Genomic DNA, 19,183 nt, shown 5'->3' with positions numbered 1-19,183 from the left:
AAGTAGAAAAATGCCAAATGATTCTGAATTTTGAATATAGGAAGAAAAAATGTTTCTGTCTGTGAAGAATGAGGATTACATTAGATTAAATCATTCTTGAATTTAGATGTGAACATGGTAAAAAGCATTACTGATAGAGTTTTGTTCAGTAGAACAGTGAAGGTAGGATCAATGGAGAAGGAGCAATAGCAATTTGCAACCTTTCCCTATCCATAAAGTTTGTAATGGTTCAGAAAAGTGAAGGAAGAAAAAAAAAAAGAAAGAGACTACATTTCTTTTTCCACTGTGCCCACCTGTGGCTTTAATCATGGTGTGTTAGGACCCATGTCAAATGCAACCTTACTTTAATCTTCACAAGAATAATGGACATTTGGGTGTGTGAATCCTTGCTGCTGCATCATCTGCAAGCACAAAGGCTTCACCTTTACTCATCATTCATATGTTATGTGTGCTGATAAAACTTGATTAGGTTGAGGGGTCATGAGTCCTTTGAGATTGAAGTATTGACCCAATAAATGTTGTAGGGCTGTAGGTGGTGCCACCACTAGGAGGCATTATAGAGTGTCACATGTTGGAACTTAGCAGTACTATGTGCTTATAATATGTGGAAATGGAAACATTTTTTTGCTGGAAAAACTTGTTGGAAAAAAGTTATCTGAGAGATGGTTTTTCCCCTTTGTTTTGTTGTGAAATTGGAACCTTTTTCTGCTGTGTAGCTCATGATACGAATTCACGCCAGACATGGTGCTTCACCACCTTGTTATACCTTAAACTCAGACTTGTATTCTTAATACTCTTTTTAATACGGTAGTTCACAGAGACACCTTTATCTGAAACTCAACCATATATAAGAGTTAATATCACTTTTTATCCAAAGTTTTAAAACAGTCTTCAATTTTATATATTATTAGTAAAATTTATACTCATACTTAAATTTTCAACACATATCTCATTTTTCTTTTTACTCTTTATATGTGACTTTCCAAAGAAAACACGTGTTAAAAGATAATTCACGAATTAACACTTAAAATAAATAAAGTATAAAAAAATAACTGTTAAATATAAACAATAAAATAATCAATCAATTAATAAAGTGTGAGTACTTTTTATTTGCATTATATATACTATTTATAAATTCTAATTTGACAATTCTTTTCAAATGTTCGCATTAATATTTTCATATTTTTAATATAAATTTAAACCGACACAAAAAATTTATTTACCTAATTTGTAAGATTTGATCGCTGTTTTTTATATTTAAATTTAATTTATAATTTCCTGTAAAATTCATATTAGACATTATAACATACTTAGACATTTATGCCAAACTAATACTCTAAAATATATTTATTATTTTTCATTACATAAAAAGTTAATTTATAATTTCTTGTGTGAATACATTTTCATAAATTTAATTACTTCACCATATTAAAATATTGAGTGTTCTCATTTAATAGAGTTTAAATAAGAATTTGGTGATGTTTGAAGGGATAAACAAGCAAATACAATGTCACTTATTAAAGCTTTTTGGTTTAAGTTTGAGCTTAGAGAAATGCCAATTTATACAAAGTGTTTAGAAAACCAATTTGGGCCTTTCAATTTGGGCTCTATTGTTGTTGTGTCGATTTGAAAGGAAGAAAAGTCCGGTTAAGCAAAGAGAACCGATCGAATAACGGTGAGTTTGGGTCGGGTTGAAGTTTTGATCGACGACGACGTTAAGGTGCTCTCTCATCGTTCAACTCAATTTGGTAATTCTTCGAAACCATCTCTCGTATATCATCTTTAACTCTTCTTTGAATATTCGATTCAGTATTCTCCGTTTGATTCCTTTACTGTTTTCTTAAAATATATATTTCGAAAATTGATTATCGATATGCTTTGACTCAGTTATGACCATCACTTCTTCTTCAATTTTTTATTTATTTTTTCCTTTGACAATATGTTTCGATACTCAAAATCAATTAATGGTTAGGAACTACCGTGATGATGAAATAAAAGTTTTGAATTTGACAAAATAACATTAGTTTTAACTTGTTTTGAATGTTCTATCATACTATTTGTGTAAGTTGAATTGTATGATTCCTTATCTGCTATGCGTTTTTTATTTTTTAACAATGTAATTGAATTCTGTGTGCTTTATGACAGGGGCAAGAAACTGGTAGTAGCAGCAGAATCTGAATAGGAATGGAGTATATGTGCCTTTTGGTCGCCTTCTGTGCGATTGCGATCTTAGGGTTTGTCTTTGTAGTGTTTTTTGAAGCATACAAGAGAAGAAACAACCATCAGTACGCCCTTTTTTATACTATTCTAATATGTGCTTTAAAATGTTGTATGCATATGTGGACTGGGATTATTTATTTGATATTTTCATTTTTTTTTCTAAAGACATATTGAAGTTCCAGCTATTTTTGAAGATCCTAATTCATTGAAACAGGTAAAATGTTTCCCTTAGCACTGTGTTAGAGCTTCTGTAGATATTCAAGATTTTGTAAGCAATACTTTATTTATTTACTTATACTGGGGTTTTCTTTAATAATTATAATTTAGTGAAATAAGTCTGGATTGACAGAATTTAGGAATCCACTTTTTAAATTATCACCCCATTTCAATAGGATTTTTTTTTTTAAACTTTTGAGAGGATTAACTAGTGAATTTGGTATTGCAAACTGGTGACTTTGTTGCTGCGATGGCTTAGGAAATTTGTAATTGTACAACTTTTAGCCATTGAAGATTGCAGATCTAGAGGAAGCGTGTTTTAGCCTATGTTCCTTGTTATAGGATTACCATGGAATTAAACATATACATTACAAGCTAATGATCAAGAAGTGAGAGAAGTTTAACGAAAATATGAAGTATGATCACTTTTGTAATGTTTTCCTTTTATATAATGAATGGACTCAGCACAAAACAGTTGAAAGATATGCCACGTGAGAATAATATTTGATTCAAGGGGAGACCATGTTAGAGGCACCAACTAATTTCTACATAATGACATGCTATACATCTTAGATTTCGTTAGTGCCACAAAAGCTGAAGCTACTGAGTACTGTTCTTCCATAAATGTAACATTGTTATGCTTGAACTATTTAAGTTTAAAATTATGCTGCAGCAAAATTAATCTCAACAAGCACTCTCTAGTTTGAATAGTTTGTTCCTACTAGTTTTAGTTTGAATAGTTTGTTCCTACTAGTTTTCTAATGTTTGTAAGTGAAAATTATTCAAATTGCTCACATCTTTCTCGTTCATCACCAATCTCTGCTCATTCATGATCTGGAGTGGTTGGCCATTTATGGCGTTTCCTTAATCTCTAGTTTTATAATTGAGTTCTAATGTCAATTTCAAGAGGAAGTATTTGTCATTACTGTGCTCCAACATTCTCTTATCTTGCCTTCATTGTGTATGCTGATGGGCTTTTCTAGAAACTAAATAGCAATGTAATTCCGGTTACATATATTTGTATCTTGCACATACATGTTTTTATTTTGTTTTGAGAGGTTTCAAGTTAATGCGCTTTATGAAGGTAGCACCCTGTTGTGAATTTGTTTTGACTGATACTCCTGCACATTTAGGTTCCTTGCCCACATATTGTTGATCCAGCCACAAAGTATATTTCATTGATTATTCCTGCATTCAATGAGGAGCATAGGCTTCCAGGAGCTCTTGATGAAACTATGAAGTAAGTGAAAGCATGGTTTTTTTAACCAGATTTAAGCTTTTATTTTAATACCTATAAAAGGATTTGGGTTTGGTTACAACTGAGTCAGTCTACTTTGGTTGTTCTGTTATGCAAATTTTGTTGGGTGTGTATAATATCGATTGCAATGAGTCTATTAGGCTACTATCATAATTTTATATTCTGTTTTTGCATCTGGGAGAGCACCTGAGAGGATGATCAAGGTATTATTGTATTGTATTATTCAATCATAGATAACTAAAAGTTTGTTACTGAAAGATGAGAACAGCATCACACACTGGAGCCTCTGTCTTGTTATGGAAGGATACCTGCCTAACTTACACTAACCAAACGCATGCCACCAACCCCCATACAAGTCTATATTCTTGTTATTCCTACAGCGAGTAACTTCCATCTTGCTACTAACTCCTAAGAACCCCTGTCTTATTTCTTCTTGGATATGCTTTCCACTTAGTAGGTTTCCTAAGACTTGTGTCCAGCACCGGTTCATAGGCTGATCCACTTCTTCTAGTGCCCATATCAGATGACCACCTCCATCAGTATGTGTGTGTTCTGTGTATTCAATTGTTTCTGTAAGGTGGTTGTTTACACGACAAATGTAATCTGATATGAGCCTCCCGTTCCATAAAAAAGAGAGAGGTGTACAGACAACAATGGTAAGAAGCCAGAAGAAAGGGAAAACCCAAACTTATATGCACTTTCTTCATGGTTGTACTTGTTTAAATTGGTTAGGACTTCATATGCAGAGTGTTGGTGTAATTAATTTCCTATATGCTTCTCGTGTTAAGTAACATAGCATTTATTGTTTAAGTTTGGTGATATGAATGTAATCTATCTATGTCTTAATTTGTAGTTATCTTCAACAGCGTACTTTAAAGGATTCTTCATTTACATATGAGGTACTTCTAGTTCCTTTTATTCTACTACATATTTGTTTTGTCTATATAATCCTGTTTTATTTCCACTCTCTTGGAACTGTTTTAGAATTTTAAATTCTAGCTTATTGTCTAGGGACTATCAATATAGATTTAGTATTGTAAAGAAATGTCTCCATTACATGATGACGATATTTGGTGGAAATAAGAAATGCTTTATTTCACTCATGACCTTACTAATGTGAAGCGAAAGTACTTTCTAATATTCATTGAAATCAGTTTGGCCTAAGATACCATATCTGAAACACTTTGCTCTACTTACTTTCTTCCAGATGCTAACTTTTTTGTGGGTACACGTCCACATTCTCTTCAAAATGGACACTTGAGCAGGTAGTAATTGTTGATGATGGGAGTACCGATGAAACAAAAAGAGTAGCTTTTGAATTTGTGAAGAAATACACAGTAGACAAGGTAAGGGTCATCCTTCTAGGAAGAAACCATGGCAAAGGAGAAGCAATCAGAAAAGTGAGTCTAATTTAAACTATAGTATCTTTAAATATAATCATATCAAAAGTCAAATGCCCCTGTGTCACACCATGCTTATTGATAATTTATTAAGGCTTTCTTCTTTCCTTGAAAGCATTGTATTACAGGGAATGTTGCATTCACGTGGTGAACTACTTCTCATGCTTGATGCCGATGGAGCAACTAAGGTCACAGACCTAGAAAAGCTCGAAAATCAGGTTAATGGAATTCTACAATGGCAGTTTTCATAAATCTTTCAATCAAATCTTAGAACAATATTCTGGTGCCAAATCTTGATATGCATTGTTTAATGCTTTGACATCAGATTCATGCTGTTGCCAAAAGCGAATATCACCAGGGAGATTCAAGCAATAGTGATCCTAGATTTAGAATTTCTGATGTCCCAGTTGCTGTATTTGGTTCAAGAGCTCATCTAGAGGAAAAAGCTTTAGCTACAGTTACGTGTGGGCCTCTTCATTCTTTGTTTTATTGTTGTCATACGCATAGGTCATCTTGGTTGAATAACTTCAATTAATGCTTTCAGAGGAAGTGGTACCGCAATTTTTTGATGAAGGGCTTCCATCTCGTGGTTCTCTTGGCTTCTGGTCCTGGAATTCGTGACACACAGGCAATCTCCTTCTTCATTGACTTTTTCCTTGCATTTTTATATGATACTCCTATTATTGGTATACAGCTTATGTCTACATAGAGACCAAAACTTCACCAGACATGGTAGTTGTGACATCGATGCCTGTTGACATTAGCATGATCGATATTTTCAGTGCTCATCAAGCTTATGGAATGCTTGTGCTTGAACTCATTTATTATATTTGTTGTTGATTTTTGTTCTCTGATATTGACCTAGTACTTCCTCAGTGTGGTTTCAAGATGTTCACAAGGGCTGCAGCTAGGAACCTTTTTTCAAATGTCCGCTTAAAAAGGTAATTCAATATTTTCTTAAATTTTGAAAGGAAATTAATTCATAATTCAGAAATAATAGAAAACCTATTCTTCATACTTAATTTTATTCATGAATTATTTGTACAATTTTTTATTTGTAATTTTCTTGTTCTTTCTTCATTGGTCACTGTCTTTTTTATGGAGGATTCATGATAGCTAATGCATATAAACCCATAAGATGTATATCCTTTACTATAAATGGCTTCTTTAGATTTTCCCATAAGCTAAATTTGATATTTAGAGGAAGCATGATATGAGAAGCAATCTCATGTTATTGACATTTAACAACAGTGAAAATCATACATCCTCAAGAAGATAAAACAAATTTTATTAATGATGGAAATATTGAATAATATTTCTGAAACTTTGGTCTTAACTAAGCGGTATGGTGTAGTGTGATCCATGTAATGGAAACTTAAATGGGATAAAACTTTGACTCAGGTCAGAAAGATAAGTTGATTTTTAAGTTATGGTGGTTTTTCGTTCTAACCAGCTTTCTGCATATTATACCTAATTTGTATGGCCCACATATATGGTGAAAACTTTTGCAACTATCTATAATAGCCTTTATCATTTTCTGCAGGTGGTGCTTTGATGTTGAATTAGTCTTTCTATGCAAAAGGTTTAAGATCCCAATTTCGGAAGTTTCTGTGAATTGGTCTGAGATTCCAGGATCCAAGGTCAATCTTCTGAGTATACCTAACATGCTTTGGGAGCTTGTGCTCATGTCTGTGGGGTACAGGACCGGTATGTGGAGAATTTCTAATTCTACTTGAGTTTCCATGATCAAGAAAGGGAACATTTTCCTATCAAACGAAGAGTCATCTGTTGCTCGAGGGAACATGTATTCTCATACCGGGCTCAGCGGACAATTACGTGATATTTAAAGTTTTTGGGACTGACCACAACCTACCGGTGATGCCGTTGAGTTTTGGGACATGGAGGCATTCTGCTTCTTTGTTTTTCTAGTTTTGCGATTGTACTAGGTAAAAATATACTCAACTAATTATCTGTTACTTTTGACTGGGAATAGTTTTTAATCACACACATTGGTTGTATTTTTCTTACTCAACATTCTACAGATAACTTTTTATGCCTTTCATTTAAAAGAGATTGTCTAAAATCGGTGAGTTGTTGATGCTCTTTTGTTCATCTCTCCTGGATGTAATGTCATGGCTACTGAGATCGTTTTAACACCATGTTAGCAAAGCCGCGTATCGTTCCCATTAGACAACTCTTGTTTTTATTTTTGAGGATTTTGCATTGGCTAATACTCTTGTTTGGTTTCACAGAACCGGAAACCCTGGTTTTATTTGTTGATGGCTTGGTTCTATTAGTTTTGTGACCTGTGCTTTATAAACTCACATTTCTAGATATGAAAACAAACATGTGAGACATTGGTGGATAGTTTGTCTGTGTTAATTGTGTAATCTCGTGCTTCTTAAGCTCACCTTTCGCACAATTCTCTCACTTCTTACACCTGTCACTTAATGACAAAAGTTGTAGAATCTTTCAGAAGTAAGAACGGCAGGTGGAAGAGAACATAGATTCTTTACTAGTCACAAATCTTGATTTATATGCAGTGTTTCAAATGTCAATATTTTCTCCTTTCTCTACTCTGGATATGTATTTCACACTACTCCTATGACTAGCTTAACAAATATTGTTGTTGGAAGTCCCTTTTACTTTTATTTTTTAAATTAAATTTCAATTTTTATGTATTAGTGGGTAAACACGTTTGATACCACAATTTATAAATTTTAATTATAGTGATTTATGCAGTTAAACATGTTTGTTTATCATTTAAATTATATAGAATCGTTATTTATACTTATAATAATGTACAAACTAAAATACTAGTAAGAAAATAACTTGAAATTGAAAATAGATAAACATAAGTTCATGTTCCTTTCATTTTAACTAATACATTATATATGTGACAGTGTGGTAGAAGTTTGTATATACGCACACGTATACACACTATTTAAGTATACGTAGTCAACCATAGATTGAGGAATTGAGATCAATAAACAGTATTTTATAAGTTTACTGAGTCAAAAATCTCGTTGGTCATGAATGAGTAGTTCAAGGCACTCTGTAAACGACATGAACTTTAAGACAAAGACGCTTCAGAAAAACTTGCCTTTGAATAATCATGCTTACATTGTTCCTCTTCCTTTTTCCTACTCACAAGTTGGGTTTATTCATTTATTCTACCTCTCATTACATATGCAACTCCACTTTATAAGAAATACTAGTGCTTTTGGTAATGGAGCAGTTGCGTATATTGCGTATGTACAAACGGAAAGCATAGATTATAATATAATAAAACCAGTTCTCAAAATCTTCGTCACCATTATCTTCAAAATCCTTCCAGAGAAAACTGCAACTATGAGTTCTCCTCTCATCCATGAAATCAAAGGCCAAGCATTTCGGTTCTTGAAGGAAAAGATTAGAACTGCAAGGCTGGTTCTCACTGATGTTACACCAGTACAGTTGTAAGTCTTTTTTTTTCTATGACCTCAGAAATTATTACATGGTTTTATAGCGCCACGTGCTTCAGATTTTTAATTTACCAGTAAATGTAACTCAGTTATGTATCACATGGAGATCAGTTGGGGTCATGATGTTCCTGATGCATGTAATAATTTGTGTTTCAACCCAACCATGCTTTTAAGATATTCAATATTTGAAAATGAAAAAGAGATCGTTCTTCCAAGATGACAAGGACAGTTGAAAAACAATGAACTTCTTTGTCATGGAACCAAATCATTCTTCAAGTTATTTTTTTATTTAAAAATGAAACTAAAAAACCCTTTTTTCGGGATAGTGTGATTCTTCTGACAAGGAAGGAATATATCATCTACTTACTCCAACAAAGTACCAAAGGAACGACATGACTCATTTTGCAGAATAAGTCTTTAGAAACCTGTTAGTACAATTTCTTATTTATTAATATCAAATCAGAGGAATTGGTTTAAACATGTGAAACTGTTGAGCAGAAATGAGATAAATTTCAATTGCAGTAATCCTTTTTGTGTAATCATTTTATTTGTTTTTGGTGCAATCAAACACTTCCTTCTTTTCATGTTTGAGAATGATTTTTTTTTTTTTGTGAGTGTATCTCAAAGAATGACAGAAGAAGCCACCAATGAGAATCCATGGCCACCAGACACACATAGCACGAGTGTAATATCACGAGCAGCCTTCGAAGTGGATGAATATGAGAGAATCGTGGAGATTCTGCATAACAGGTTTCTTGTTTCTTATGTCCTGATTTGGTTATTCTAATCTTAGTCTTATAGTTAAGTGTAATAATTGTGATCTAGTTCTGTGGAGAAAGCAGGTTTTCGAAATTTGATAAAGGGTATTGGAGAGCCTCATACAAGGCTCTTATATTACTGGAACATCTTCTAACTCATGGACCTAAAAGAGTTTCGGAGGAGTTTCAAAGTGACATTGATGTTATTGAAGAGATTGGACAACTTCAGCACATTGATGAGAAAGGGTAGGTGCTGTCTGAACTCAAATACTTGTTTGTGACCTAAACTTTGTTGCATGAATCAAAATGACCCTTGTTACATTGTTCCATTCTGCAGGTTCAACTGGGGTTTGAGTGTTAGAAAATTATCAGAAAGAGTGTTGAAGCTCTTAAGAAACAAGGATTTTCTCAAAGAAGAAAGAGCAACAGCACGTCACCTTTCTCATGCAATCAAAGGGTTTGGAAGTTTTAACCCGCGAAGCTCAGCAATGGATGAAAGGTTAAGTGACTTACCTTCTAAGATTTATGGGAGATGTAACTCTTACTATGATGATCGCCAATATGAAAAATATGATTTCACAAGTTTGGGAAAGAAGCTCAGTGCGGATGGAAATAATAGAGAGCTACAAATTGTTGAAGACATGGACAATTCAAAGCTGCTAAAGCATGAAAATGATTCAAGTTCAGCAGACACAGAAGAACATCATCCTTTCGATGATCAAGAGAAACTGACTGTAGCATCCTTGCTTTCTGTGTGATGATATGTTACAAGAATTTACTTAAGATATATGTATAGTTCTTGAACTAATCATAAGTTTGGACAATGTAGAATCAAGGAAGGTGGTATAAATGGTCACTATTTACGTAACGATGAAATCAGAAATATGGTTACTGATGAGGGAACAAAGATTATTAAGTAATTTGTCTATCTGTTTTCTGTAGGATGGAATCTACTACACAGTTCTTATATTTATGAACACGTGACAAGTTAATTACATTACAGTGCCTTTTGAACCATACAATGATTTTCAGTATTATCCAAAATGCTATATGTTTCTGAAAATTTAGTTAATTGTCAAACTGAGTAATCTAATAAATGAAGATATAAACAACGTTTAAGGAAATCTAAAAATATAGAACACGTTTAAGAAACGTATTTAAAAAATTGAATTAAAAAATATTAAATATCAATAAAGTAAAATATAAATTTTAAAATAACTATCATAAAAAAATATAAATTAGGAAGATGTTTCTTACTTTTAAACATTAGAATAAAAAGTATATATCAAAAGAAAAGGTCAATTTAAATAATTGTATTTAAAAGTACAAGGAGAGATCAAGTTATTTGAAGAATAGATTGTAAACTCTTTGTAATTTCCTTTTATTTTTCTCTGATATAACCATGATAAAAAGTAATGGATTCATAGTCATTAGATAAGACAAATGAAAGATTGGGATTAAAAGTATTTTATAAAACTTGATCCCTCTTAAAATATATTAAGATAGAAAAAATATTATATAAGAAATATATTGGTAGCAGCAGTGTTTTATTCCAGTTATTGTTAATTTGTATCACTTAATGTTTTCTGCGGAGCACCGCACCAATTATTGTTAATTTTCTTCTAGTATTATAGCAGTAGTAGAAAATATAGGGAGTGATAATAAAATTGTAATTGAAAAGATGATGGACTATAATTATGCATACAACGGGTACAAGCGTAGTTTAATAATCCCAGCTAACTCATAAGGCAGAATGAACCAGTCAAAAACTTGTCAAAGTACATGAAAAGAACTGGACCATTTTCAAAAACAACTCTCCTCACCTTCTGCAAATAAATGACCACTCCAACAAGAGAATAACATGAACAGATAACAAAAGCTAGAATGAAAAAGATTACAATCTGCAATGTATTGCTTCCAGACAAATCATCATAGTAGTCTTTCCCTTCAATAAACCTATTTCTCAAGACACTTTAGAAGCACTTTCTGTGAACAATTGATGGGCCAGACTCATCATATTCTGCCTTTGCAATCCACATCTGCACTCAAAACAAGTTTGTGTCATTATTGTGCATAGAAAAATGCATCTCCCACAGTATCATTTAGAGAAAGACAGAAGAATAAAGGAAGAGAACATACCTGCTGGAATGTGCTGAGAGATGCCAGGATGGAACCACCAATCCAGACACTGTACTTCCTCTCAGGTGGTGCTACAACCTTGATCTTCATGCTGCTGGGTGCCAATGCAGAAATTTCCTTGCTCATTCTGTCAGCAATGCCAGGGAACATGGTAGTTCCTCCTGAAAGGACAATGTTACCATAGAGGTCCTTCCTGATATCAACATCGCACTTCATTATGGAATTGTATGTTGTCTCGTGAATGCCAGCAGCTTCCATTCCTATCATGGATGGTTGGAACAGAACCTCCGGACATCTGAAACGCTCATCGCCAATGGTGATGATCTGTCCATCAGGCAACTCATAGCTCTTCTCCACAGATGAGCTGGTCCTTGCTGTCTCGAGTTCTTGTTCATAGTCAAGGGCAATGTAGGACAGCTTTTCTTTAACATCCCTTACAATTTCCCGCTCTGCTGAGGTGGTGAAAGAATAACCACGTTCCGTCAAAATTTTCATCAAGAAATCAGTGAGGTCACGACCAGCCAGATCAAGACGAAGGATGGCATGTGGGAGAGCATAACCCTCATAGATAGGGACAGTGTGGCTGACACCATCACCAGAATCCAACACAATACCTGCAAAGAGAAGGAAAATAAATAAACTCGAAATCAATCACCTGATATATGGAAACTTTATAGCAATTTTCACATTTGCTAAACTATACAACCTAAATCTAATCCAACAACTAAAGATTAGCTTACCAGTTGTACGACCACTTGCATACAGTGAAAGAACGGCCTGGATGGCAACATACATGGCAGGGGTGTTAAAGGTCTCAAACATGATCTGGGTCATCTTCTCACGGTTAGCCTTGGGGTTAAGAGGAGCCTCTGTTAACAGAACTGGATGCTCTTCAGGGGCAACCCGAAGCTCATTATAGAAGGTATGATGCCAAATCTTTTCCATATCATCCCAATTGCTCACAATTCCATGTTCAATTGGGTACTTTAGAGTCAAAATACCCCTCTTAGACTGAGCCTCATCACCAACGTATGCATCTTTTTGACCCATGCCAACCATCACACCAGTGTGACGAGGACGACCTACAATGCTGGGAAACACAGCACGTGGGGCATCATCTCCAGCAAATCCAGCCTACAAAGATTCGTTAAAATTAATTTCTCAATTTCAAATAAGTAACAAAATTAAAATGGTATTCGTATAAAACCAACAGAATTATGTCAGTTACTATTAAACAAATTTGATACAAAATGGTAAGAAAGCTCCAACATGTACCTTGACCATTCCTGTTCCATTGTCACAAACAAGAGGTTGAATATCCTCAGCGTCTGCCATCTTCTAATTTCTGCAGGATAACTGACTAATATTAAGTACAAGTGCACTAATTCTGTAAACACAGCTAATAGAAGACCATAAGGGAAATTTAGAATGAGAAAAGTTCTACATTAATATTGCTTTCCTTCCCTTCCATAGTACATTAGGAACAAGTGACATAAATATCCAAAAACCAAAAATTAGATGATAAGATCACAATTTAATCATACGTTTAGCCTAACCCATTATAATTTAATCTTAATCCTTTTGGTTTATAAACAATAAATGATCTACGAGGACACATGAACAGAAAGCTAAGCCATTACAATAAAGGCATGACAAAAGAAGAATATAAGCTGAAATCTTATACAAACCTTGCATTATTTTTGTTCTAATTTTTATATTACTTAAGTCAGATTAGTCCCACAGCAAGTCATTACAAAATAACATATATCAACACTAAGGATGAGTATATCATGGACAAAGCATCATGTGACAAATTGATTATTGTGTGGTGATATAATTTCACACATCAATATACAGTAGAAACCTTAGGCAATTGATTACCGGCAAATACTTAACACAGAAAAGGACTTGTATCTCAGATTGCATGACAGAAATAAATGTGTTCCAACAGAGTATATCCCAAATAAAGGTAAATACATACTGTACACATACCCACTATAACATCCTACATTCACATATAGATCCTACATTTCTCAGACAAGTGCGGGGATGTTGTTAGAAGAATAAGTTGATGAGACATGCACCATAAGTCATGATAGTTGGTTGTTAGAAAGTTAGGGAACACTTAAAATGTTGCAAATATCCAAAGAAAGGGTCCACAAGTAAAGCATTATTGCATTTCCTTTTCGGTATCTCTTCTTTTAATTTTGGGAGAGAGGGAAGTTTCATACACCTCACCATAATTTTAAACATAACTAATTAATTGCATCACGGCAAAAAAGTATACTAATACAAATCATTGTGTTCTCTCAACCTCAAACAACAATCCAGATTCGTTACCTACTCATCTGAAAACAACTTTTACACAGAACCAAGCCCAACAACCACAGATCCATCCCCATCGACCACAAATCTCAAAGAAACAAACACAACGGTTCATGATGTAACGATTAAAGCCAGTCAAAATAACTATTTCCTTCAAAATAAAAACCATTTCACAAACAACACCCAGATCGATCGATTGAAAAAGACCCAGATTAAGTTTTCTTGAAAAAATAACTTAAAAACATCAGAAAAACCAAAAATCTAACAATAATCCATCTCGCATCCACAAAGAAGTCAGAAAATAAAAGAAAAAACAAAAATTTCTCGCACCCAAAGGAAGAAATCAAAATCCAACACAGCCCGATTGAAATCCAGCTACCCAACAACCAATAAAGGGAGAACAAAGAATGTCTCCATTGGAATTGAGCAAGAAAGCAAAATTGAAAGCTGAAATGGTAAAACGGAAAAGGAAGAAACAGATCCAAGCAAGAAAGAAACGGATCGAGGGTTAGAAACAGACCTTGGGAAGGGAAATGGCGAGGGTGATGGAAGGCAAAGAGCGAGAGAAAATGCAGAGTTAGTGATGAGGGGAAATGAGAGAGAGAGCTGTACCAAGAAAATATGGAAACCGGTATTCAATATAAGAAGCATAAGATGCAATATCAACCGTTGATTTCTCATTTTAAATCAAACAATGATTTCCACGGTGCTTCGTTTTTTTAGTTTTTTGTGCTTCTATTTTTGTTACTGTTTTCTTTCTTCTCCACAAATTTTTTACCCTTTATTTTCTAGCACGCATTTTGTCCTCCCGTTTTATCCTTCACTAAATTGCTAATTTTAGCATCTTAAATTTTTCTTATTTTATTTATTCAAGAGATTAATTCTCATAATCTCTTTTCTAAAACCAAGTTCATTTTATGTGGAATGTCAACTTAATTTTCTCTTTCACATATACCTTACTTTCAGTCTTTATAATTAAATTTTGCTTATAATAATTGTTTAAGAGATCATTTTGTTAGAAATAGTTAGTAGAAGTAACATTCATTTTGAGGAAAACAATAAAGAGTGTTATATAAGTATAATTTCATTTTAAAATCATTAATAACTTAAAATATCTAATCATTTAAAATATTTACATTCTCAAAATATCCTTTGTTTTTAGTTAAAGTTTTCTTTTGTTTATCTTATTTTAAAAAAGAAATTTTTTATTTTTAATTATTATTATACATTTTTTTTCCTTTCATACGAGGTTAATTAGGATATGTCACACCAAACCTCCAATTATTTCATCATTTGCTTTAGAAGTTATATTTTTCTTAAAGAATTTTAAAATTTGATAAAAAAAATTCACTAAATTTCAAAATTCAATGAATTTTAAAATTCACAGAAAGATTTTTTAAAAAATTCAACAAATTTTGAAATTTATTAAAATTTTTAAAAAATCCTTATCAAATTTTAAAGTATACTTTCATCAAATTTTGAAATCTAATTAAGAAAAAATCTTCTATTAGATTTTGAAATGTGATGAAGAAAAATTCATTCATCAAATTTCAAAATTCGATGAAACACAAAAATAGAATATAAAGTTTTTTGAATTACAAATGATAATTTTAAAATTTAAAAATAAAAATTAGAAGTGTAGGATGAACTGATTGAAGATGCAAGGTGAAACAGTCCATTTATCATGCAGTTAAAATAAAGATTGGATTCCAGAAAAAAAAATAAGAAAAAAACTAGCAGTACAAGTAAAAGAGAGTTTATACGAATTATGTTAATTTGGAAGTTATGTAATAATACTCTATTGTTTCTCTTAAACGTATATAAAGGAATGGTGAAGAAAAAGATAAAACACCCCTTTCCCTCTAATAATGGAGTGGCAAGAATGAAAGCTTATGTGGATAGCATTTCATTAGGATATGCAACTTTTTCTAAGATTAACTTTTAATTTAGGATCCACTTTACAATAAAATAAACCCTAATGTTATTTGGGCCCGATTATGCAGCTAGCCAACCACAAATAGTTGTCGAGCACTAAGAACATCTTCAATCCTAACTGAATATGCTCTGTCAAGTCCCTGAAATGCAAGACTAACAGCAAATATTTGAAAGCGAAGGAGAAATAAAGCTCTATAAAAGTACTAATTGCCAGCAAAGCATTGTGTTTAAAATAATACAACATAGGAGAATAAAAGAAAGGGGTGGAAATGGATAATGAACAGCATTAGTAGTTGAGGTTGTTCGTGACATGTAGATAGATGAAGTTAATTATTCAGGCTTTAATTATTGGAGATTTAAAAGTTTATTTACCATATAGGCTTATTAATCAAAAAGTGCTTCAATCTTTAATTACCGGTCGCAAAAAACTGCATTCATTATATTGGTACCAACTGTATTTATAATGAGTTAGTTTAATACATAGTTTATAAATGTATCAAGAGTAGGAGTCAAATTAAATCATGATTTTTAAGGTTGACATAATTGTGAAAAGATTTAATACATATATATATATATATATATATATATATATATATATATATAACAAATTTGTTTAAAACAGCTTGAATCAGCTAAGTGTATTTTATAGGACAAGTCTTGTAAAATCTTGTGATTGTTAGGAATAAAGAGAAATAAAGAAGATAGAAATTTAAAGTGATTTAATATCTATAATTATATTAAATAATATATTTATATTTTGATGTATATTTCAAACTTTACTGATGATTGTTTATATAGTTAAAAAGAGAATAACATGTCACGATTTTAAACGATGTGAAACTAAATTAAGATCCGTTGTTAACATTATTTTCATACATTGAATTAAGGACTTATTTGTGCATCAGATAAAATAAAGGTATCAGAGAGGAGAAACTCCTGAGGATGCTTATATATGACGGAAGCCCGTCTTATCAGTTGTTTGGTGCATTATATTTTATAACCATAAACAGCAAAGCCAATATATATTTAATAAATGTAGTAAATTCTAAAATTGGTCTTTTGATGACCCTACTCNTGTTAAGTGTAATGATTGTACTTCAGTGTAATGAATCTGAAATATGTATGTGGTATGCTAATTGCTCTTTGTTTATCGTTCAATGCAGGAATGGGAATTTATGATGCCATGAAGTTGTGCAAGGCAGATGTGTCAACTGTTTGCCTTGGGCTTGCTGCATCCATGGGTGCATTTATCCTTGCTTCTGGTACAAAAGGGAAGAGGTATTGTATGCCGAATTCAAGAGTTATGATTCATCAACCACTTGGAACTGCTGGTGGAAAAGTAAGATTTGCCTTCTTGTATCTTTTGGCTTTGTTGATTGTCAAAACGAATTAGGTCTGAAGTTTTTCATTATTATTTTCATTTTCCTTAAAATGATCAGGTTAAAAATAAAGCTAATTTAGATTTCAAGCATGTTAGAGAAGTGTAGGATGTAGGAGGAATACAATTCCCTTCACTGCAATTATCTATGTTAACTCATTTCCAAGTTGAGATGTGTAAAGAAAACCTGTGTTTTAAAAATAATACAGTCCAGAAAATGTTACTTAAATATAACTATGGAACTTATTAGCTGATTATATTTGATTTGTGTTTATGCTGATAACAAACGTTTTTCTCGTATACTCTATCAAGAAATGATACAAGTGGTTTATTACAAATAAATTTCAATCACCAAACATGCTAATGATAAGCTATTTGTCATTCTGAACTAACAACTGGTTTCTGTTTTTCTGATGCGGGTCATGAATTGTTTCATGTTTTTGTTATGTGCCAAACTATCAATCAAATTATAAACTAGCTGCATACCATTAATTTCAGTAAGTCGTGAGTTCAGCATTGTCTATCTTTTTACATATCTCAACATAGCTTTTAAGTTATAATGGGAGTCTTGGCACCTTGTTTAGCAAGCTGTTTCTTTTAGATGGCACATTAGATGTGCAAGCATGAGGTGGCTGTGTGGTGGATTGAATCTCTGATTTCAGTGTCTCGTCTGGTGTTAATGTTTTGGGTGTCTGTTAGGAATTCATAATTTCTGGTGTGATTATTATGCACATACAATATGCATATTAAGTTCTTCTCTTAATGGCTTTGAGCAAAAACTTTACTGATATATAATAAAATTTAATTGTAGGCTACTGATATGAGCATTCGTATAAGAGAAATGGCATATCACAAGATTAAGATCAACAAGATACTATCAAGAATTACAGGGAAGTCTGAAGAGCAGGTTAGATATTAGATGCATCCCCTTTTATCTAAATATGTCACATTACTATTTACCCTTCAATTTGTATAATTCAGATTGATCTGGTCACATTACTATTTACCCTTCAATTTGTATAATTCAGATTGATCTGGACACCGATCGCGACAATTTTATGAATCCATGGGAAGCTAAGGAGTATGGTTTAGTTGATGGCGTTATTGACGATGAAAAACCAGGATTGATTGCACCAGTTGTAGATGCAACACCACCGCCAAAAACCCGTGTGTGGGATCTATGGAAAGTTGAAGGAAGCCGGAAAGCGAAGAAAAATCTGCCGTCAGAGCACAAGCTTTTGAAGAAAGCTTCTAAAGGAAGTGATGGTGATAAAGGCAGTGGAAAAGAAGGAGAAGCACCCATTGCAGTATGAGTTAGGGAAGATCTGTTTATTTTAATTTGTTAATCACAAAAAAGGGGTTTTCTCACTTAGACATAGAGGGTCATATTCTACGTAATATTCATACTGTATATTAGTTATCATAAATTTCTTTAAATGTTTCGACTATTTTGATGCCTTGATGAATATAATGTTTTCTCCTCATGGAATAGCCGACGAGACACAAAATGAGCCTATATGAGGGTTGGTTTTCGGGTTCAATTGGGCTGCTTTTGCATGAAACTTCTGAGACAGTTTCTTCTTGCACTTCATAATTTTGGATTTTATTTTTCAAAACGTACTAAATCAATTCTGGAAATATATTTTCGAAATAGAAGTGGTAAGTGTGTGCAGGAAGAAACTGACAACTTCACGCACTGCTAGGAAAGTAATCTGTTTAGTTTATAGTAATCAGTTTCCAGCGCTGGATTGTTTACATTGCATTGCGTATCAGCAAAAAAACTTAACTTTTTGTGTACTTCCGAAGACATGTGGATATATCGGAAGCTGATAAGCCATAATTAGTGTATAAAAAAGTTAATTTAAGGATATCTAAACATCCAGATGCAGATAATATGGAGTCATTGGGCGCGAAATCGTCTGTGCTAGAGACTTGATGAAGTTTTCCACTGGTTACGTATTGCTAAAAACCTTAGTTTTTTTTATCAAAATTTGAGACCCTGGCATAATTACTGAAGCCTGACACTATACAGTTTTGCAATAACGGAAATCAAAAGGAAAATGGTAGATTGAACATGATTTTCTTACAAG

At 32.9% G+C, this 19,183-nt stretch overlaps 4 protein-coding genes across 6 annotated transcripts; 3 read left to right on the top strand and 1 right to left on the bottom strand.

Moving 5' to 3' along the window:
• The first annotated feature begins 1,593 nt into the window (after positions 1–1,593).
• On the top strand, positions 1,594–7,121 carry LOC124829399 (uncharacterized). Of its 2 annotated transcripts, none has more exons than XM_047302898.2 (11): positions 1,594–1,748; positions 2,146–2,285; positions 2,386–2,434; positions 3,570–3,676; positions 4,548–4,593; positions 4,960–5,094; positions 5,223–5,312; positions 5,420–5,551; positions 5,639–5,722; positions 5,971–6,035; positions 6,638–7,121. In XM_047302898.2, the coding sequence occupies exons 2-11, from the start codon at positions 2,185–2,187 to the stop codon at positions 6,828–6,830; spliced, it is 1,002 nt and encodes a 333-aa protein (XP_047158854.1). In that variant the 5' UTR covers positions 1,594–1,748; positions 2,146–2,184; the 3' UTR covers positions 6,831–7,121. The 2 variants fall into 2 exon arrangements, with proteins under 2 accessions (XP_047158854.1, XP_047158855.1); XM_047302899.2 differs by lacking the exon at positions 1,594–1,748 and adding an exon at positions 1,926–2,061.
• Positions 7,122–7,355: 234 nt separating this feature from the next.
• On the top strand, positions 7,356–10,293 carry LOC148199283 (ENTH domain-containing protein C794.11c-like). Its single transcript, XM_088114592.1, has 4 exons — positions 7,356–8,552; positions 9,186–9,308; positions 9,401–9,562; positions 9,654–10,293. Exons 1-4 carry the CDS (start codon positions 8,131–8,133, stop codon positions 10,072–10,074), a joined length of 1,128 nt encoding a protein of 375 aa, XP_087970718.1. The 5' UTR covers positions 7,356–8,130; the 3' UTR covers positions 10,075–10,293.
• A 690-nt stretch (positions 10,294–10,983) lies between these two features.
• On the bottom strand, positions 10,984–14,442 carry LOC124829397 (actin-11). 2 transcript variants are annotated; one of them, XM_047302894.2, is made up of 5 exons: positions 14,301–14,442; positions 12,731–12,800; positions 12,196–12,589; positions 11,456–12,069; positions 10,984–11,355 (listed from the first exon to the last, which is right to left on the bottom strand). In XM_047302894.2, exons 2-5 carry the CDS (start codon positions 12,788–12,790, stop codon positions 11,290–11,292), a joined length of 1,134 nt encoding a protein of 377 aa, XP_047158850.1. In that variant the 5' UTR covers positions 12,791–12,800; positions 14,301–14,442; the 3' UTR covers positions 10,984–11,289. The 2 variants fall into 2 exon arrangements, with proteins under 2 accessions (XP_047158850.1, XP_047158851.1); XM_047302895.2 differs by having other exon boundaries at positions 12,731–12,811; positions 14,301–14,337.
• Positions 14,443–16,861: 2,419 nt separating this feature from the next.
• Positions 16,862–18,577, top strand: LOC148199282 (ATP-dependent Clp protease proteolytic subunit 3, chloroplastic-like). Its single transcript, XM_088111931.1, has 3 exons — positions 16,862–17,054; positions 17,905–18,000; positions 18,122–18,577. The coding sequence occupies exons 1-3, from the start codon at positions 16,881–16,883 to the stop codon at positions 18,404–18,406; spliced, it is 555 nt and encodes a 184-aa protein (XP_087968057.1). The 5' UTR covers positions 16,862–16,880; the 3' UTR covers positions 18,407–18,577.
• The last annotated feature ends 606 nt before the right edge of the window (positions 18,578–19,183 follow it).

This window comes from Vigna umbellata, chromosome 4, assembly GCF_029865625.1.
Source record: "Vigna umbellata cultivar VRB3 chromosome 4, Vumbellata_1.0, whole genome shotgun sequence".
NCBI classification, from domain to species: domain Eukaryota; kingdom Viridiplantae; phylum Streptophyta; class Magnoliopsida; order Fabales; family Fabaceae; genus Vigna; species Vigna umbellata.
The sequence above is the reverse complement of the archived record's forward strand: the minus strand, read 5'-3'. Positions and strand labels throughout refer to the sequence as shown.